General features: G+C 43.5%; 1 protein-coding gene across 2 annotated transcripts in view; it reads left to right on the top strand.

The window, feature by feature from the left end:
* Positions 1–20,565, top strand: part of SUCLA2 (succinate-CoA ligase ADP-forming subunit beta) — a 62,458-nt gene that overhangs the window by 30,084 nt on the left and 11,809 nt on the right. For both annotated transcript variants that reach the window (XM_045013706.1, XM_045013697.1), the window contains exons 3-8: positions 3,108–3,207; positions 3,431–3,593; positions 7,779–7,907; positions 8,419–8,557; positions 19,992–20,153; positions 20,240–20,382. In XM_045013706.1, the coding sequence (XP_044869641.1) occupies positions 3,108–3,207; positions 3,431–3,593; positions 7,779–7,907; positions 8,419–8,557; positions 19,992–20,153; positions 20,240–20,382 (836 nt within the window). The remainder of the gene's footprint in view (positions 1–3,107; positions 3,208–3,430; positions 3,594–7,778; positions 7,908–8,418; positions 8,558–19,991; positions 20,154–20,239; positions 20,383–20,565) is intronic.

Raw genomic sequence — 20,565 nt, 5'->3', positions numbered from 1 at the left:
TGATTTAAAGGGTTAGAGGCTCCAGCCGTTGTAGGGATCCCTGGGCCCTTTAAATCCCTGCCCAACCCCTGCTGCCAGAGCTCTGGTGGTGATTTAAAGGGCCCGGGGCTCCCTGCAGCAGCTGGAGCACCAGGGCCTTTAAATCACTGCCAGGGAAGCTGGTCCAGTCTGGCACGGCGTACTGGCTCTTGCTGGTATGCTGTACTGGACCAAACCCGATATAACACGGTCTCATCTATAAAGCGGTGAGATGTTTTTGGCTCCCGAGGACCGCATTATATGGGGGTAGAGGCGTACCTATTTTTTTTTTTTTAAAGTTCTGGGGATTGGCTACTAATACTTTTTCACTGCATAGTTAACTCAGATTATAACTAGAGTATTGCTTCTAACTTGAGCCCTGTCCACATACCGTGCACAAACTCAACTTGATGATGACTTTTAACTGGAGTTGGCTGGCCTGTTGGATATAGGCTAAAGCTCAGGTTAGCACAACTGAACAGCTGCCATGGCCAATGTATGATAGTAGGCTAGTTCAATTTGAGTGTTGCTAGTCCTCCACTGCCTTTCCAAAATTTCCCCCATCACAACCCTGTGTTCCCAGAAAGCGTAGACAGGTTCTCCCACTATTCACTGGGGGGAAAAATTCATAGATGAGCTTAACTTATGGCAGCACAAAGAACCATGGAACAGGTCCCCAGAAGGCCAGGTTTATATTACAAAGTTCTGTTGGCTTAGCTGTGCTGGCGAGGGGTGTGAGGGTGGGAAAAAACACATACCCTAGCTGACATAGCTATGCCAGCAAAAGCCCCAGTGGAGGCACTCTTTTTGTCAGCATAGCTTGTGTCATTTGGGAGATGGTGTTACTATGCCAGCAGAAAAAGTGCCTCTGTCTGTATACATTGCATCTACACTGGGGGTGTCTGCCAGTGTAGCTATACCAGCAAAGCATGTGTAGTGTAGATAAGGCCTTTTATGTTATCTCTGGGGGTAGGGTGGAAACTGCTTAAAGTATCTTCCTAAAGGTTACGGCTGAGTCTACACTAGGGATGCTATACTTTGTATACTATACTAGCAAAATGTTCCAAGTATGGATGCAGCTTATACTGGCAAAGCTGCACGTGTATAGCTTTTTCTAGTGTGTCCACCCTCTGAACAAAACAAGGTAGAATTGTAAAAATACGGATTTGCCAGTACAGTTTTGCCAGTGTAACTGCATCTATACCAGGGGTCTCAAACTCAAGTGACCAGGAGGGCCACATGAGGACGAGTACATTGGCCCGAGGGCCGCTTTACTGACACCTCCCCACCACTGCCCTCAGCCCTGCCCCCACTCCACCCCTTCCATGAGGCCCCTTCCCTGCCCCCCTTCCAACCCCCTCCCCAAAACCCCCACCCCAGCTCCGCCCCCTCCCTGCCCCCAGGGGGTGCAGGAGGCATGAGGGGTATGGCAGGGGGTCGGGGTGCAGGAGGGGTGTGACGGGGCTCAGGGCAGGGAGTTGGGGGGGTGGGGGGTGCGGCAGGGGGTCAGGGCAGGGGATTGGGGTGCAGGAGGGGTGCTGCAGAGGGCTCGGTAGTGGGTTGTGGTGCAGGAGGGGTGTGGCAGTGGGTTCAGGGCAGGAGGTCAGGTGCAGGGAAGGGGGTTGGGGTGCAGGAGGGGTATGGGGTGCAGCGGGGGTCAGGGTGCGGCAGGCGGCTCAGGGAAGGGGGTTGGGGTGCAGGAGAGGTGCGGGGTGCAGCAGGGGGCTCAGGGCAGTGAGTTGGGGTGCAGGAGGGATGTGTGGCAGGGAGTCGGGGTGCAGGGTGCGGCAAGGGGCTCAGGGCAGGGGGTTCGACTGCAGGAGGGGCTTGGGGGGCGGGCTCTGGCCCGGCGGGCACTGGGGGCAGGGCAAGCTGCCTGCCTGCCTGCCCACCCTGCCCCTGTGCTGCTCTGGGAAGTGGCTGCAACGTGGGGGAGCAAGGGCACAGGGGCGTGTGTTGCTGTTGCTCCAGGCACCGCCCCAGCATCTCCCATTGGCCGGGAACGGGGAACCGCGGCCAGTGGGAGCTGCTGGGGGCGGTGGCTGAAGCAACGTCAACACATGCCCCTGCACCTCTCTTCCCCCACATTCTTTCTGCTTCCCGGAGCAGGGTGGGGGCAGGGCAGGCAGGCAGGGAGACTGCCCTGCCTCCGGTGCGCACCTGGCTGGAGCCGCTCTAGGTAAATGCTGGGGGAGGGCAAGGGGTGAGGGACTGTGAGGAGCTTGCGGGCCGCAGAAAATAACTTTGCGGGCTGGGGCTGTGTATTTGAGACCCTTGATCTATACTGATGGCTTCTTCTGGCAGAAGTATGTCAGTCAGGGGTCACCTCTTTTTGCACCCCTGACTGATATACCATGGCCTACAGAAGTCTGTAGTGTAGACATATAATTGATTTAGGCTGAATTAAGAAACTTGACAGCCTAAAAGTTATACTGCTCATTCTCATGTTTTTCTCAAAAACTGGTAGATTCATTTAGGCTCTGACTTTTGCCAAGCATTCCAGCATGTGTTTAAGTGGTCTGCTGGATTGGGGCCTTAGTTGATTGCATGAACACTACTCATTTGGAAGCTAACTTGAGAAAGTATCTCAGTTGTATACTAACGGGCAAGATAGTGCATAGGGTGGATGCATGCAGCTATTGATTCTTGCACACAGAAGAAAATACTGGCTAATGATGGCTTGAAAAGTTGTGTTGACATTTAATGATGTAAATAGTACTGAGATCTGAGAGAATGTTAATCAGTTAGATTATGTATACGAATGATTGAATGACTGACTAAACCAAAAGTCAGGTCGTACATTTTATAAGTACAGACTTAGATTCCAAAATCCAGCATTCTTTCTTGAGCTGGAGCGCTCCTAGATTTGTTTGCACATCAGCCTGATTTATTTTTTTTGTCAAGGGAAAACATTAAGTAACGTAAGTGAGAGTTCTGCCATCTTAATCTCAATAATCTGTGCTCTATCTTGTGGGAGGGAAAAAAACTGAAAATAGCCTTGGGTATGCTACTGACTAATTTAGGAGACATGATTGACAAATTCTGGCATATGTATTTTTTTGTTTTGTTTCTTTCTTTTTTAATTCTAGGTTCAAAGGACCTTGTGGTAAAAGCTCAGGTTTTAGCTGGTGGTAGAGGAAAAGGAACCTTTGAAGGTGGCCTCAAAGGCGGAGTGAAAATAGTTTTTTCGTAAGTTGTATTTCTAAATTATCAGGTAAATTGAAAATATCTTCAATCCATTTATATGGCTTGGAATTTTAATTTGATTAAAATGCCTTGTGAACTATGAAGATATAAACTAGGTAAGAACATATTTTTTACTGTAGACTAATATACAGAACTTAAATTAATTCATTCTACTCTCTTTACTCCAGCATTTCTCTTGTCACATTCTGAGCTTCTCTTATTCTAGTCCAGAAGAAGCAAAAGAAATTTCCTCCAAAATGATTGGAAAGAAGTTGTTTACCAAGCAGACAGGAGAAAAGGGCAGGATATGCAATCAAGTATTTATCTGTGAGCGCAGATATCCCAGGAGAGAATACTATTTTGCAATAACTATGGAAAGGTCATTTCAAGTGAGTAACTATAGAAATAGTGCTCTTAAAATGAATTTGGTATATTTGGAATTGAAAGACTATTACTGCTGTTTTTCACATGGGTCACATTTGTATTTGAAACTGATTTATAGAGTTGCACGTGAACTTAACCTTCTGTTTGGTAGCATGACCTTGGATTGCATGCTTTTTAAACACTTCAACTACCAAAGCAATTTGCTGTGGCACAGTGCAATTAAATGAATGCTACATAACTGGATATCTGTAGTATTGATATTTCTGAACTGCAGAGTTGATGATTGCAGTTGGATAGAGAAATGATCTAATTTCTGTCTCCTTGATCACACTTAAAATTAAGTGCTGGGGATTAATTTTAAACATCCAGCCATATCTGTCTAAAGAGGTGCAGAGCAAAAAGATGACCAAGATTTTAAAAAATGGGTGTCCAAAGTCAAGTGTCTGTGTCCGTTTAGACATGTAAGTGACCTGACTTTTAAACCGCTGATAACTGGAGAAATTATATTAGCATATCTCCTCCTTCTAGAGAAGTTACATACAATCCAAAAATAGTATGTAAACCAGTGGTCTCCAGTCTTTTTATGCACAAGATCACTTTTTGAATTTAAGATCTGCCCACTCCATATCCCCCCTCCCTCCATCACTTGCTCTCCCCCACCCTCGCTCACTTTCTTGGGGTTGGGGTGCGGGAGGGGGAGCAGGTTCTGGGCTGGGGCCCAGGGGTTCGGAGTATGGGAGGGGTTCCGGGCTGAGCCTGGGGCAGGGGGCTAGGGTGCAGGAGGTGATGAGGGGGTGCAAGCTCTAGGAGGGAGTTTGGGTGCAGGCCCAGGAGTGGGGCAGGGGGGTGGGCTGTGGGCTGTGGGAGGGGGTGTGGGGTCAGAGGCAGTTTAGATGCAGGAGGGGGCTCTGCACTGGGGCAGAGGGTGGAGTGTGGGATGGGGTGCGAGATGCAGGCTCTGACTGGGAGGCGTTTACTCCTGATCAGCATCTCAGTGGGGCTAAGGCAGGCTCCCTGCCTGCCCTGGCCCCACGCTGCTCCCGGAAGTGGCTGGCATGTGTCTGCGGCCCCTCCGTGAGCCACCCCTGCCCCTGCCCTCCAACTCTGCAGCACCCATTGGCCGGGAGCTGCGGCCAGTGGGAGCTGTGGAGATGGTGCTTGTGGGTGTGGTCAGCACGCGGAGACCTGCTTCCCTCCTCCCCGGGCTGCAGTTCCCAGCCAGTAGGAGCTGTGGAGTCCCTGCTGGGGGGCGAGGGCAGTGGCAGCTCATGGAGGGGGGTGGGGGCAGTGGCAGCGCAATGGAGCCACCTCTCCCTCTCCATCCAGGGTTGCAGAGACATGCCGGCTGCTTCTGGGAGGGGCATGGGGCCAGGGCAGTCAGGGAGCCTGTCTTAAACTCGCTGGAACTGGCGATCGTGATCGACTGGTAGAGGCTCCAGATCAATCAGTCAATCGTGATCTAGGTTGGTGACCACTTTTATAAATGTTTGTATTTTTAATACAATGGACACCTGCAAGCCCACAAGCTTAGTTCAGTAAGTTTGAACTTAATATGTTTGTACAGGTTATTGCATGTTTGTCTTGCCTTCCTCCCTCTTCTTTACTACACAATGGATGTTTAGGCTGTTCCTGTTTAATTCAGATCTGAACACTTAGAAGCATTCTTTGAAGTCATCTGTGTGACTCTGGTTGTATAGGTGCCCAATTCTTAATTTTTTATAGAGGGAATGTGTGCAGCAGGTTTTCTTTGAGTTAGTTGATTTGTCTATTAAGTACCTCACATTTCATGAAATAAAGTTTGTAAGTTACCTGACATATGAACAAAATTAATAAATCATCATGGTTTCACTCCAGGAAACACCCCAGGAAAGAAGATGCCTTCTGGTCAATAGAGGGCTGAATCAAATTTACAAGCAGCATAGATACGGGATGAGCATTTAACTTAAAATTACACTAGCCCAGTGAGGGTGACTTGTAATTCGGTGGTGGTGATCCATTGCAGCGTTTATAAGAAGTTATTTACTCTAGTGTCAAGCAAAGCTCCTTCCTTTTTATCTTAAGGATACTGATGCCTCCTGGAGGGGTAGGGGTGTGTGTGTGTGTGGTTGCAGCTGAGTCCTGCACAAACTGTGGGACTGTCCAGTTGGTGGTGGTGATGTGTACACCAGAACTACCTTCTCCCCAGGTTATTCCTTTCTACTAGGCTTATTTCTGTTGTTAGTACAAAGTACAGCTACATCATTAAAGCTCAGACCTGGAGCAGATGGCCTCTGCCAGCTTCCTTGGTTGGTGCAATAATGCTAGAAAGGCCGCAAAGCGGATGGTTCAGTAAATTCTGTAGATCACTCTCACTTACAATGTTATAAGAACTTTTTTGGAAACGATACCAGCTCTCTGATTTAGAACTTGTACACAAATCAGGCATAGTCGGTGAACTGATAAGTCTAACTTGTATTCTCTCTACTCCTTTTCCCCCTGCTCTTCCTCTTAGGTTCAGGGGCCTCTTCCTTTTCATAGGAAACTGTCCAACAATTTGATCTTAAACACCTAAAAATCTCTAAACTGGTTTATCATGATATCCAGAGCTGTCTAATTTCTATATAAGAGTGCCAAGGGGGTGGCTAAAAATGTTTACCTCATTTATGCCACAAGGTGGCATTAAAATAACACACACAGCTATATTTTATCCTCTAAAAATTTCACATTGTTCAAGCAAGGGTGTTTATCATGCAAGTTTCAGCCATGATAAGTTTAACCAAAGTAGATGGCCTTTTCATGACTGACTTTGTAAAACAGAACTATGTTGACAGGGTTGCATTGGTAATTAGTTTATTGCTTATAAATTTGGGGACTCTTGTTTTTTGCACAAGAATTCTCCTAGCGATGGGTGATTATCAGCACCCAATTAATACCATACATATTTTCCTAGACTTGTCAGAGTTTAAAAAACAAACAAACCCAAATATGAGGATTCTGTTGTGTATATCATGCATTCTGATAGCGTCAAGTCTTGCTTCAAAAAATAAAACCCTTGCAGGCAGAAGCAGCTGAAGGAGTGAAATGTACTTGTCATGTCTTAAGCAAAACTAATACTTCTACGCTCTAACGATACTGAGTTGTAATTATGCCAGAAAGTTTTCAAAAGCACTTGTAGTTCTCCTTGCAGCTGTATTCAGTATGTAGTTGTCAAAATATTAAGAAATGGTTCTAGAACCTTCCTTTTGGAAGAAGGACATCCGTGATGATTTTCTTTTTATTAAAAAAAAGAAATAAACCTGTCCAATGCAGCAACAACCATGCTGTCTACAACTGTAATTGAAGTTACACTTGTGAAGTATGTTTTTTAAACCCTTCTTAGGTGCTCATTGGAAATACTGACTTAATAGTTTAGCTAGTGGAAGTCTCTCATTATGCATGCAACAAGTACTGCACGTGTAGAGACAGTGAATGTTGGTTTACTCATATGAGCAAACATACCTCAACCCTGAACTTGATGGATCATTTCCAGGGTCATAGGATTGTTCAGTCTCCATGCCTATTGGGTTTTTGGTGCCTCTGGGATTAATTGTGAAAGTGGTTTTTTTGATACATTTTATGCACCGTGAAATGGTATTGACACCACTTAACTCATGTCACTGAACAGTCAAGCACCGTGTGACAAGTTTTCAGAGGTGGTTATAGTTATCAAGGCTTATGATCCACTGTGAATAGGAATAGAGTGCAACAACTATTGCAAATGGCTGTACACACCTCGATTTACCTTCAAAGGCTGGAGTGTGGTAAACTATGAAGAAAATGAAGGTTGTTCTCAGGTTCACTGACAGCGTAACCAGAAGAAGCGATGCACAGGGTGTGATGTACCATTGTATAACTGCCTTTTTCTCCTAACTTTAATCCAGTATGGTATGTTCTTCCCACAGTATAAATAGTGATATTAAGATAGGAAAAGCTTCCTTTTGGTATAAGGGTTTAGAATTGGAAAACTTCTTTGATGATCATATATCATAAAAGTCTTGTATAAGTATCTTGAATGAAAAGATAGCAAAAGTAAGAGAATAAAAGACAACTTTAATGGATTGCCAAAAGCCAAGAATCTCATACTGAAAACAAGAGGTTATTTAAAATATTTGTGGAAAGAATTAGCATAGTGAATGATACAAAAGTCTTACACTGAAATTTTCTTTCTTTAGGGTCCTGTACTTATAGGCAGCTCTCATGGTGGTGTTAACATTGAAGATGTTGCTGCAGAGACTCCTGATGCGATAATTAAGGAACCCATTGATATTGTGGAAGGCATCAAAAAGGAACAAGCTGTCAGGGTACTAATGAGTACATTTCCACACAATCATACTTAAAGAGGGAGTTTTGCTTTTGTAAATATACTTAGTAAATTTTATACAGCCTTTTGGCTGATTAAAGAAAACTGATACTTCCAAACATTATTAGTAAGTTATTACTAGATATTTTAATGTAGTGTTTAGTTTACAATAAAGAATGTAAATCTAGCTCCAGATGTGGGTACTTAAATTAGCCCAGTGGATAGCCTGGGAGCCTTAATTTCACTGTCCCTTGTAGGATAAATGCAATTGACTGTTTGTTTTTTTTTTAAAAGAAAAGTCAGGATCCACTCCCGGCAGGGTAGGTGAAGTTCTGTTGCTACAGGCTAGACTTTTATATATTATTTTAAACACAGCTATACAAGTAATATATAATAATACTTATATATAAAATTATATATTAAATGTATAAGTAATATATAATTATTTATAAAAGATTGTAATGCCTAATGTTATAAACTGAGTACCAGAATACTTTGTGTTTTACTTTCAGTTGGCCCAGAAAATGGGATTTCCCCCTAACCTGGTGGATGAAGCAGCAGATAATATGATCAAGATATATAATCTCTTCATGAAATATGATGCCACCATGGTAGAAATAAACCCTATGGTAGAAGATGCATCAGGAGTTGGTAAAGTACCTTCTTTATAGAATTTTTTAGATTGGTAGTTTGAATCTGCACAGAACATGTCTGTTTTAGGGGTTCTGCTAAAGCTTCTCCAACTATATACAGTAAGAGGATCTAGCACTAACATGGTACGTTGAAAAATGTAGTAAAAACTGACACTGGCACCTAAACATCTGCAAGCATATTCAGCAGGGCTGTGGAGCGATGAAAAAGATTAATCATGATTAAACAATAATAGGATACCATTTATTTAAATATTTTAGGATGTTTTCTACATTTTCAAATATATTGATTTCAGTTACAACAGAATACAAAGTGTACACTGCTCACTTCATATTTATTTTATTACAAGTATCTACACTGTAAAAAATAAAATAAAATAGTATTTTTCAGCTCACCTGATACAAGTATTGTAGTGCACTTTCTTTATCGTGAAAGTTGAACTTACAAATGTAGAACTATGTACCAAAAAAAGCATTCAGAAACAAAACAATGTAACATTTTAGAGACTGCAAGTCCACTCAGTCCTACTTCTTGTTCAGCCAATTGCTCAGACAAACAAGTTTGTTTACATTTGCAGGATATAATCCTGCCTGCTTCTTGTTTACAATGTCTCCTGATTTCAATTACAGTGCGGCATATAATGTATATGAAAATGTAGAAAAAAATCCAAAAATATTTAATAAATTTCAATTGATATTCTATTCTTTAACAATGCGATTAAAACTCTGATTAATCGACAGCCCTAATATTCAGCACTGGATCTGGGAGCCCTCTACATGGTGTGAATTCTATGCAAATTACTGGGGGCTGGCTTCAAATTTCTCTAATGCTTTTTGGAGTTTTCTTTCATTGTAAACGTGGACTGCAGTATTCATGCTAATGCCCTATATAGTTAGATGTTCAAAACAGTTTTTGAATAGTAGTTAAGGTGGGACTTAAACTAGTTTATGTGAAATATTTGTGCTGTAAACATATTCTCAGAGCATACAAAACTAGTGGACCATGCTGCTACTACTGAATGCATCCTAATGCTGCATGCATGGTATTCCATAAAGGCAGCTAAGGTTTAACATTCAGATGGAGATTAACACTGGTGGTATAACAAGCTGTGGTAGTGTAGTTCTATAAGAATAAGTATTTTTTCCTGAGAGAAGAACAAGAATGAAGTTGCGTTCAGTTGTGTGCAATAATAGCTTTTCCTCTTGGAAAGAATCCAAGCTCTTGTAATTCTTTAACTACAAATTTATCTTATTCCCTTTGGCTTTGATGTTGAACTCTTTAGACAAGGTTTTAAGAAGTGACTGCACTTTTGTGTGCCCAACCTGAAGCACTTTGAAAGTGCAATTTTCAGACATTGGCCTGACTGGAGCGTGTCCCCCCTTCCCCCCAATATAGAACTCAAATTATGCCTATGACTACAGGATACCCAAGAAATGCAGTTTTTAATCAGATGTGGATTATTTTAAACTCTCCTCTCTGAAATAAAACTATCTCAAAAGTCTGTGTATAAAAAGTATTGCTTCTTCAGTTTTGACTTTGCAGCAATTAAGAATAGCTGCCTTAAAGGCAATTGATAGTCTTAGGGCTGGTCTACGCTGGGGGGGTGATCGAACTAAGATACTTTGACTTCAGCTACTGCGTATCTTAGTTTGACTTACCTGGCCGTCCTCACGGCGGCGAGTCGACTGCTGCGGCTCCCCTGTTGATGCTACTTACTCCTCCTGCCAAGGCGGAGTACGGGTGTCGATTCGCGGATCGATTGATCGCATCTAGACGAGACGCGATAAATCGATCCCTGATAGATCGATTACTACCCGCTGATCGGGCAGGTAGTATAGATGTACCCTTAGAAGACTTGTTCAGACAGCCTGTATTCAGATACAAAAAAGGTTAAATTATAGCTATACTTCCTTCACCCAAAGCGTCTTACAGCATTTCATGCAGTTTCTTGGTGTGTAGTTAAGTTATAACGAAAACACTATCTTAATTTGGAAATGTAGTTTAAATAACAAGCAACTATAGTCCTTTCAGTTGAGTTCTATGGTTAGATTGGGTACTTGCACCTTCTCTTGTTTCTCATTTGTCTTATCTTTCCTTAGTATCTATGATGATGGGGTGAAAGTACAGCTACGCGCTTGAAGTGTCTTTCAGCCACCACAGGTTTATTTTGTTGTTGTTAGTATTTTTTTTTAAATCTGCTGGAATGTTGTAGGAATCGGTACATCTCTGTTCCTCCTTAAACATTTTCAGTATTAGTCTCAGCTTGATCCTTGCTGATCAGATTTGCACATCTAGCTTTGTGCAGGCAGTTCAGTGCACTTTTTATACAAGAGTGTTAGGATGAAGACTGTGTAGTGTGTGTCATTCTTTTTTGTAGTGAAACTGTGCTTCATATTCTCAACTTAGACCTAGTGTAATTGGGTCTCCTTTTTGTCAGCTTCCTTAGTACATGGTTAAGTAAGATTGTCAGAGGTCGAGGAAATAACGGATTCTGTAACTTTCAGAGACCTCCATGGCATTTTTAGCTTCCCCCCTGTGCTGTGGGAGGTTGAGGAAAGGGTGCCTAGAGGTCCCAGCTGCTTTGGTGGGAGACAGAAGGAGGGCAGAGCTTCCAGCTGAACTCCTCCTCACCGTCCCCCATGGACTGGGGTTTGGGATCTCTTCTCCCCCCTTGGGGCCTGGGCTTCAGTTGTCCCCCCTCAGCGAGCTCCCCACCCAATAATTCTGTGGGCTTCATGAACTTTTTTCTTGCCCATAACCTGTACGTGACTTTTACTAAAAATAACTGACAAAATGTTAACCTTCTACATGGCATTTCATCGATGCGAGGAGTCTGGGGAAGATATTAAAATCCTAAGCAATGTCCCTCCGCTATCTGTGGGAAAAACTTCCTTGGTGTTCTGCTGAGACTTTCTGCATTTCTTTTGACTTAGTTATATGCTCGCTTTATGAAGCACATTGCTTTAATTTAAAAGCAGAAACCTAAGTGGGTGGCGCTTTTAAAGATATACAAAGGGCATGGTGCAAGGATTAGTCTGCACAGTTTCTTAGGCCTGGTCTACCCTGGGTGGGGCATCAATCTAAATTACGCAATTCAGCTATATGAATAACGTAGCTGAAATCGATGTACTTAGATCTACTTACCACGGTGTCTTCAACTGCGGTAAGTAGACTGCTCCCCTGTCGACTCCGCCTGCACCTCTCGCTCCAGTGGAGTACCGGAGTTGACGGGAGAGTGCTTGGTGGTTGACTTATCGCGTCTTCATTAGATGTGATGAATCAACCCTTGCTGGATCGATTGCTCCGGAGGTAAGTGTAGACATGCCCCTATTTAGGTGAGTTTGTCTCACGTGTTCTGGACACGTTACTACTAAAAATGCAACAAATATTGTAAAAATCACTCTTCAAAAAACACATTTATATATGTAAAGGTACTTGCAAGTTAGGAGGCCAGAGATCAGGTAATTCCTCTAATGTGCGGTAATCTGGTATTAGCTAGTCCTGTGATATTTACTTGAAGTATTTTTAGCAGAACTTTGCATCCCGGGGTTTTAAAAGAGCTTGCTGAGGAGCTTGTTGAACCATTAATGTTGATTTGCAGTAAGATTTGGGAAATTCCAGAAGACTGGAAGAAAACTAGTGTTGTGCCAATATTTAAAAGGGTAGACAGGATGACCTGGGTAGTTATAGGCTTGTCAGTCTAACATTGATCCTGGGCAAGATAACGGAGCAACTGATAGAGGACTCTATTAATCAAGAGTTGAAGGAAGGTAATTGGGTTGATTAACAATCAACATATTTTTATGGAAAATAGATCCTGTCAAATTAACGTAATTTTTTTGATGAGATTATCAGTTTGATAAAGGTAATAGTGTTGATGTAATATACTTAAAACTCTTCTGTAAGGCATTTGACTTGGTACCACAAGACATTTTGACTGAAAAACTAGAACATTACAAAATTAATAAGGCACATCAAATAGTTTAAAAACTGATTAACTGATAGGTTTCAAAATACGATTGTATATGGGAAGCCATATACAAGCAGTTGTGTTTCTAGTAAGGTCCCACAGGGATTGATTGATTGGCCTGATGCTTTTTAACACCTTGATCAGTGACCTGGATGAAAACATAAAATCATCACTGATAAAGTTCACAGATGACACACAAATTGGAGGAGTGGTAAATAAAGAGGACAGGTTATTGCTAGTGATCTGGATCACTTGGTAAATTGGGCAAAAGCAAACCGCATGCATTTTAATATGGATAAATGTATACATCTAGGAGAAAAGAGTACAGGTGAGTTGCATCATACATGCATTTAACTTGTGTGAATTCAACTATATGCGCTCGGCAAAAAAAAAAGAAAAACAAGATACTTTTTAAATAGTGCGGGCGATTCCACCCACCATTCCACTCAGTGAGCATATGCCCTGGAGTGAGCATGAGATGGGAGATGTGAATCTGCTCTTCCCTCAGTCGGTCTTAGTTCCCGCATGCCTCTCATAGTGTGAGCATCTCGCCGCACTGAGTGTGATTCTAGTGTTCATTTTTCATACAACATGGCCCCTAAACTCAAGCCAACTACTTCATCTGGTGCTTAGCCGAAGAAACAGCGATCTGTTTCAACGCTGGAGGAAAAACTGGCTGTGTTGGATTTATTGAGAAATGTTATGTCGGTCTCCAACGTGGCATGTCAATATGGCTGCAACAAATCTAGCATCTGTGCCATCGAGATTCGAGAGAGAGAAATTCGTCAAGCCGTGGCATCAAGTGCTCCAATAACTAAGGTGACGAGCCAGGTGCGTGATAAGACTTTAATGAAGACTGAAAAGCCATTAAACTTATGGCTGGAAGACATGAACAGTAAACGTGTGCCTACTGATGGCAACACGTTGCGAGAAAAGGCTCTTAGCCTCTACGCGCTGTTCAAAGCTCCTGCTGAGGAGGGATAGCCTTCTGATGAGAAGGAATTCAAAGCCAGCCAAGGTTGGCTTAACAGTTTTAGGAACCGCTTCAACCTCAAATGTACAGACTATTGGTGAAGCTGCATCTGCCAATGAAAAGGCAGCAAAAGCCTACCCCGAACAATTAAAGAAAATCATAGAAGAAAAGGGCTATCTTCTGGAACGAGTTTTTAATACCGACGAGACTGGGTGGTTCTGGAAAAAAATGCCCAACCGCACTTACATTTTGAAATCAGAAAGACAAGCCCCTGGCTTCAAAGCAACTAAAGACCATGTGACTGTATTGTTTTTTGGCAATGAGGCTGGGCATTTAATAAAGCTGGGCTTGCTCTACGGGGCTGCAAATTCCCATGCCCTAAAAGGCAAGAACAAAAATCTCCTGCCTGTGTTCTGGCAATCAAATAAAAAGGCTTGGGTGATGGCAGCATTATTTCTGGATTGGTTCCACAAGTGTTTCATTCCGGAGGTCAAGCGGTACCTCGAAGAGAAAGGACTTGACTTTAAAGTGTTTCTGATCATAAACAATGCTCCTGGCCACCCTGCGGCACTCCAGTTTGCACATAACAATGTTGAAGTCATCTTTCTCCCCACTAATACCACCTCCATCCTCTCGACCAAGGCGTGATTCGCTGTTTCAAGGCCATGTACACAAGTTCTCACGGATATGTAGCGCTATGGATGCTGATCCCAATCTTAATGTGATTGAGTGTTGGAAGTCCTTCAACATTGCCGATTGCATCACTTATATTAAACAGGCAATGGATGCAATCAAGCCTGAAAAAGTCAATGCATGTTGGCGAAACCTATGGAAAGAATGTGTGAATGATTTTAAAGGTTTCCCGAGCATTGACGAAGTGAAATGAATTGGCAGGTGGCCAGGCAAGTAGGTGGTGATGACTTCAATTTCTTCCTCAAGGATGTCGATGAAGAATTAATTGAGAGCCATAGATAAACATTGACTAACGAAGAGTTAGAGCAGGGGTCGACAACCTTTCAGAAGTAGTGTGCCGAGTCTTCATTTATTCACTCTAATTTAAGGTTTCGCGTTCCAGTAATACATTTTAATGTTTTTAGAAGGTCTCTTTCTACAAGTCTATAATATATAACTAAACTATTGTTGTATGTAAAGTAAATAAAGTTAAGATGTTTAAGAAGCTTCATTTAAAATTAAATTTAAAATGCAGAGCCCCCCAGACTTGTGGCCAGGACCCAGGTAGTGAGTGTGCCACTGAAAATCAGCTTGCGTGCCACCTTCGGCACACATGTCATAGGTTGCCTACCCCTGAGTTAGAGGAACTGATAAAATCGTCTACAGAAGATGATGATGAAGAGGAAGAGCCAGCAAGTTGGAATTTTCATAAATTTGCTGAAGTGTTCTAAGCAGCGAAACACGAATGATTTACCGTATTGTCCCGAGTATAGGCCACACTTTTTTCCCTAATTTAAGTCTTTAAATTAGGGGTGCGGCCTATAATCAGGAACTTGAAAAAAAAAAAACAATAAAAATACTTCAAATCCCAGCCGCGGCCGGGAATCAGAGCGCTCTGGGCTCCCCGCCACGGCGGGGAGCCCACCGGGAATCAGAGCGCTCTGGGCTGCCCGCCGCGGCAGGGAGCCCAGAGCCTTTCAAATCCCAGCCGCGGCCGGGACTCAGAGGGCTCTGGGCTGCCCGCCACGGCGGGGAGCCCAGAGCCTTTTAAATCCCAGAGCGGCAAAGCAGGGGAAAAAAAACAGTGCGGCTAGAGCAGGGGGTGGGGGGGGCCACGAAAAACTGCGCGGCTGAAACTGCAAAGGGGGGGGGAGAAACAACAACAAAAAAACTTGGTGCAGCGGGAGCAGTAAGGAGGCAGCGGGGAACAAAAACGGTGCAGCTGAAGCGGGAAAGCAGGTGTAAAAAAAAAACCAAAAAACCGGCAGCACGGCCAGAGCGGTAAAGCGGGGGGGAGAAAAGAAAAAAAAAACCACGGCTGGAGCGGCAAAGGAGGGGAAGAGGGGGGAAAACATCACGGCTGGCAAAGCAGGGGAAAAAACAAAACAAAAAACCCTACAGGGCGGCCAGACCCAGGGTGCAGGGGGACTCCCTGTGCTACAGAGTGGACGCCTGGTCTAGTTGGGGGGAGGGAGAGGGAGGCGGCCAGGGGGAGCGGGGGGAGAGAGAGAAGGGGGGCGGCCAGCACTTCAGCGGGGAGCTCACCCCACGGCCCCAATTGCCGTGCTGTCTTCCGGGAGGGCTCCGCGCTGCTCCGGTCGTCAGGGAGGGAAGGACGCGGGCTGCCCTGTGGAATTTGCTGCAGGGCGCTCCCCTCCTCCGCACCCTATAGGGCAGCCAGAGCAGCAAACAAAACCAAAAAAAAAAGCAGTCGTGCCGCCCTAGGATTGAGCGGCATGCCGCCCCTTAGAATCTGCCGCCCCACGCACCAGTTTGCTCAGCTGGTGCCTGGAGCCGTCCCTGGCTGGAGAAGCCCACAAGTTACCAGTATGATGTCCCTGTGAGGCATCCGTAGCTCCTCATGGTGACTTGGGAGCATTACGTCCCTGTGAGGTATCCATAGCTCTGCACGCTGACTTGGGAGTCGAGGGCGTTTGTTTACTTTTACCGGTATTATCTCGGGAGGATACGGTATATGGTGAGGAGGGGGTTGTGTGATGAAGAAGGGGGCTGAGGGGAGGTTGTTAATAGGGTGAGTAGTGGGCACTGTGTGAGGGAGAGGTAGGCTGAGAGAATAAGGAGGTGGCTAAGAGGGTAAGGAAGGGCCGTGTAAAGGAGAGGGGGCTAAGAGGTTGAGGGGGCTGAGAGTTGAGGATGAGGTTTTTTTTTTGTACAGGGGCTAACTTAAAATACCAATATGGCTGATCATGTGGAGATTCGAAATTCAACCAGTCAAGGGAAAAGGCGAAGTTACGATTCAAACTTTAAGATAAAAGTCTTAAAATACGCTGAACAAACAAGCAATAGAGAAGCTGCCAGAAAATACGACGTAGATGAGAAAAATGTACGTAGATGGAAGCTGATGCAGAAGAAACTAGAAAACTCGGCTTCTACGAGGAAATCGTTCAGAGGGCCTAAGAAAGGCAGGTATTGTGAAGTTGATGCAGCAGTGCTTCCCTTCATTCAAGAGCAAAGAAAAAATGAAATGCCTGTCATCCGAAAAATCATACAATTGAAGGCATTAGAAATTGCCAGTGAATTAAAAATTCCCAGGTATGAATTTAAAGCAAGCCTTGGATGGTGCCGTAGATTTATGCTCAGAAATGGCCTCTCTCTAAGACGCAGGACAACACTTGCACAAAGACTACCTGTTGACTTCAATGAAAAGCTGCTTGCATTCCAACGGTATGTCATAGAGCTCAGGAAAAAGCACAACTATCCATTGAGCCAAATTGGAAATGCTGATGAAACTCCCGTTTTCTTTGATATGCCAAGTAATACAACCGTGGATCAAAAAGGAGCAAAATCCATTCTTCTGAGAACCACAGGCAATGAAAAATTACGTATCACAGCAATGTTAGCTGTTACAGCTGATGGTCATAAGCTGACACCTTATGTGATACTTAAAAGGAAAACTATGCCGAAGGAAAGTCTTCCAAGAGGCTTAATTGTCAGATGTCAGGAAAAGGGATGGATGACCAAGGAGCTGATGAATGATTGGCTATCAGTTGTTTGGAAGAGTAGGCCTGGTGCTCTTCTTGCAAAAAAAAGCAATGCTGGTATTGGATGCATTTAAAGGACATTTAACACCTGATGTAAAAAGTAAGATTGCATCCTTGAAATCAGATCTGGTAGTAATACCAGGGGGTATGACATCCCAACTCCAAGTGCTTGATGTTGTTGTCAACAAGCCATTTAAAGACCATCTACGGCAGCAGTATTCTGAATGGCTTGTGGCTGGAGATCATGCCCTCACACCAAGCGGCAAAATTAAGAAACCATCAGTGGCTTTGCTGTGTCAGTGGATTATTTCTGCGTGGGCAATGATATCTTCAGAATCAATCATCAAAGGATTCAAAAAATGTTGCCTGTCAAATGCATTGGATGGTAGTGAAGATGATGTATTGTGGGAAGATCAGAAAGAAGTGGATCAGGAGAATGATGAAGAAAACAGTGGGAGTGATGTAGAAAGCATTGGAAGTAGTGATGAAAACCTGAGCAGATACCAGTATTGATGGAGAGACAGGCAGTGAAAGTGACTAAAATTTCTCAGAGGGATGACTTAAGAACATTTGCTAATGTTGTTTGTTGTTGTTCAGGGGAGAGGGTGAGAACTGGTCTCATCAGTCTCCTTGTTGTCCATTCCTTTTCCCTTCTTTATTTACAGTTTAACTACAAAATAGTTTTCAATATTTCTGAGTATATAACATATGCCGTCAAAAGCAGGACTACCAAACGTGTTAAGTGTTAAAAATACTGGTACATGTCTTCCTATTCATTAAATAAAATACTGTTTTACTGTTCTTCTAATGTGTATATTTTCTTTGTTAAAAAAAGTTAATTTATTTTTTTAAAAATAGCACCAAACTTTAAGGGTGCGGCTTATAATCAGGAGCGGCCTATACTCGGAACAATACGGTAATTTCTGAATACGATTCCTCTATGGAACACAGCCTCAAAATCACACGTAGTATTATGGACGATTTGAGACCGTATAAGAAATGTTTGAGCAGCTCAAGAGACAACAGTGATAGTTGCCGATCACTGTTTCTCAAGGAAAAAACAATCAGCAGCAGATGAGCCTGCGCAATCAACTTTTTGAGCTGAACCAGAGCCAACCACTTAATCTACGACTCACCCTCCGTCACCCAAGCTCTGTCACCTCCGTCTCCTGGGTCGACATCAAGCCCAGACGACCCCTGTAATTAAAAATACAGTAGTGTAAAATTATATTTTGCATATGTACTCTTTATTATATACTGTACATTACTATATACATTATACATTTATACATACTACTGTACAGGGTTGTATACACAAAACCATGCAAGTATACTGTACTTTATGGGCGATTTAAGGGATTTTCAAGGGTAATTTTGACTCTACGCAATTTTCACCTGACGCACTGACTTTAGAACCTAACCCCCGTGGAAGATGTGACTCCACTGTATAAGCCATTCTTACAAGATGTGGGACTCTGTGGTGGGAATCATGGCCTCTGGAAAAGATTTGGGGCTTGTGATGAGTATTCAATTGAACATGAGCTTCCAGTGCGATGCTGTTTCCTAACAGGCTATCGTGATCCTTGCTTGCATAAATAAGAGAATCTTGGAGTAGAGAGGTTATTTTATCTCTGTATTTGGCACTGGTGCGACCACTGCTGGAATACTGTGTCCAGTTCTGGTGCCTACAGTTCAAGAAAGGTGTTGATAAATTGGAGAGAGTTCAGATATGCACCATGGGAATGATTGAAGGATTAGAAAATGTGCCTTAATGGTGAGTAGACTGAAGGAGCTCAGTCAGTTTAGCTCCGGGGTCAGCAACCTTTGGCACGTGGCTTGCCAGGGTGCTTACCCTGGCGTGCCAGGCCGGTTTGTTTACCTGCTGCGTCCGCAGGTTTGGCCGATTGTGGCTCCCACTGGCTGCAGTTCTCAGTCCCAGGCCAATGGGGGCTGCAGGAAGCAGCGCAGGCCAAGGGATGTGCTGGCCGCGGCTTTCCGCAGCCCCATTGGCCTGCAGCTGCAAGTCACTGCAGGCCCAGCCCGCAAGGGTGCTTACCCTGGCGAGCCACATGCCAAAGGTTGCCGATCCCTGGTTTAGCTTAACAAAGAGAAGGTTAAGAAGTGTCTTGATTAGTCTATAAATAACTAAGTGGGGAACAGAAATTTGATGATAAACTGCTCTGTAGTTTAGCAGACAAAGATGTAATAAGATCCAGTGGCTGGAAGTTGAAACTAGACAAATTCAGACTGGAAATGAAGAATGTAATATTAATAGTAAGGCATAATTGGAACAATTTACCAAGGGTCATGTGCATTCTCAACTACTGGCAATTTTAAAATCCAGATAGGATGTTTTCTATATGTGCTCTAGAAATTATTTTGGGGAAGTTCTATGGCCTGTGTTATACAGAAGGCCAGACTAGATGATTGCAATGGTCCCTTCTGGCCTTGGAATTTATGGAATGAAGGCTGCATGAGTTAGCATGTAAGCCCAAAAAAGAATTATTTGGTGCCCTAATATACAATAAACTAAGTATTTCAGAGAAGTATCAGAGGGGTAGCCGTGTTAGTCTGGTTCTGTAGAAGCAGCAAAGAATCCTGTGGCACCTTATAGACTAACAGACGTTTTGCAGCATGAGCTTTCGTGGGTGAATACCCACTTCTTCGGATGCAAGAGGGTATTCACCCATGAAAGCTCATGCTGCAAAACGTCTGTTAGTCTATAAGGTGCCACAGGATTCTTTGCTGCTATTTCAGAGAAGTATTTGACCTTTTTAAAGATAAAGGCATTAACAATTTTTTTTGTTTTTTCCCAAGTGATGTGTATGGACGCAAAGATAAACTTTGATAGCAATGCGTACTATCGTCAGCAGAAAATCTTTGATCTGCAGGACTGGACACAGGAGGACGAGAGAGACAAGGATGCAGCTAAAGCAGACCTCAACTACATAGGACTAGATGGAAACATAGGGTGTCTAGGTATGTATGTTCTACATAATAGATGTTTAGAATCCTTTGATGTACTTGCTGCTAATGGAGTTCTTAACTGTAACTTTTTGTTACAGTGAATGGTGCTGGTTTGGCTATGGCCACAATGGATATAATTAAACTTCATGGAGGCACTCCAGCAAATTTCCTTGATGTTGGCGGTGGTGCTACAGTACATCAAGTAACGGAAGCCTTTAAACTTATTACTTCAGATAAAAAGGTAAAACAAGGCTTAGTATTTCAAAGTTCTGCACTGTTGAATAATTATTTTAAAACGCCATATGACAATGCATTGTATGTATTGTATGTTTCCACTAGTAGACATGGATTTTAAAGGTGAGCTACAAAGAAGGGAGAACTGTGCTGTCTTTGCTACTTTACGATGTGCCTGAAAAACATGTTA

The sequence above is a fragment of the Mauremys mutica genome, chromosome 1 (genome assembly GCF_020497125.1).
Source record: "Mauremys mutica isolate MM-2020 ecotype Southern chromosome 1, ASM2049712v1, whole genome shotgun sequence".
NCBI classification, from domain to species: domain Eukaryota; kingdom Metazoa; phylum Chordata; order Testudines; family Geoemydidae; genus Mauremys; species Mauremys mutica.
Note: the sequence above shows the minus strand (reverse complement) of the source record. Positions and strands in the feature narration are given on the sequence as shown.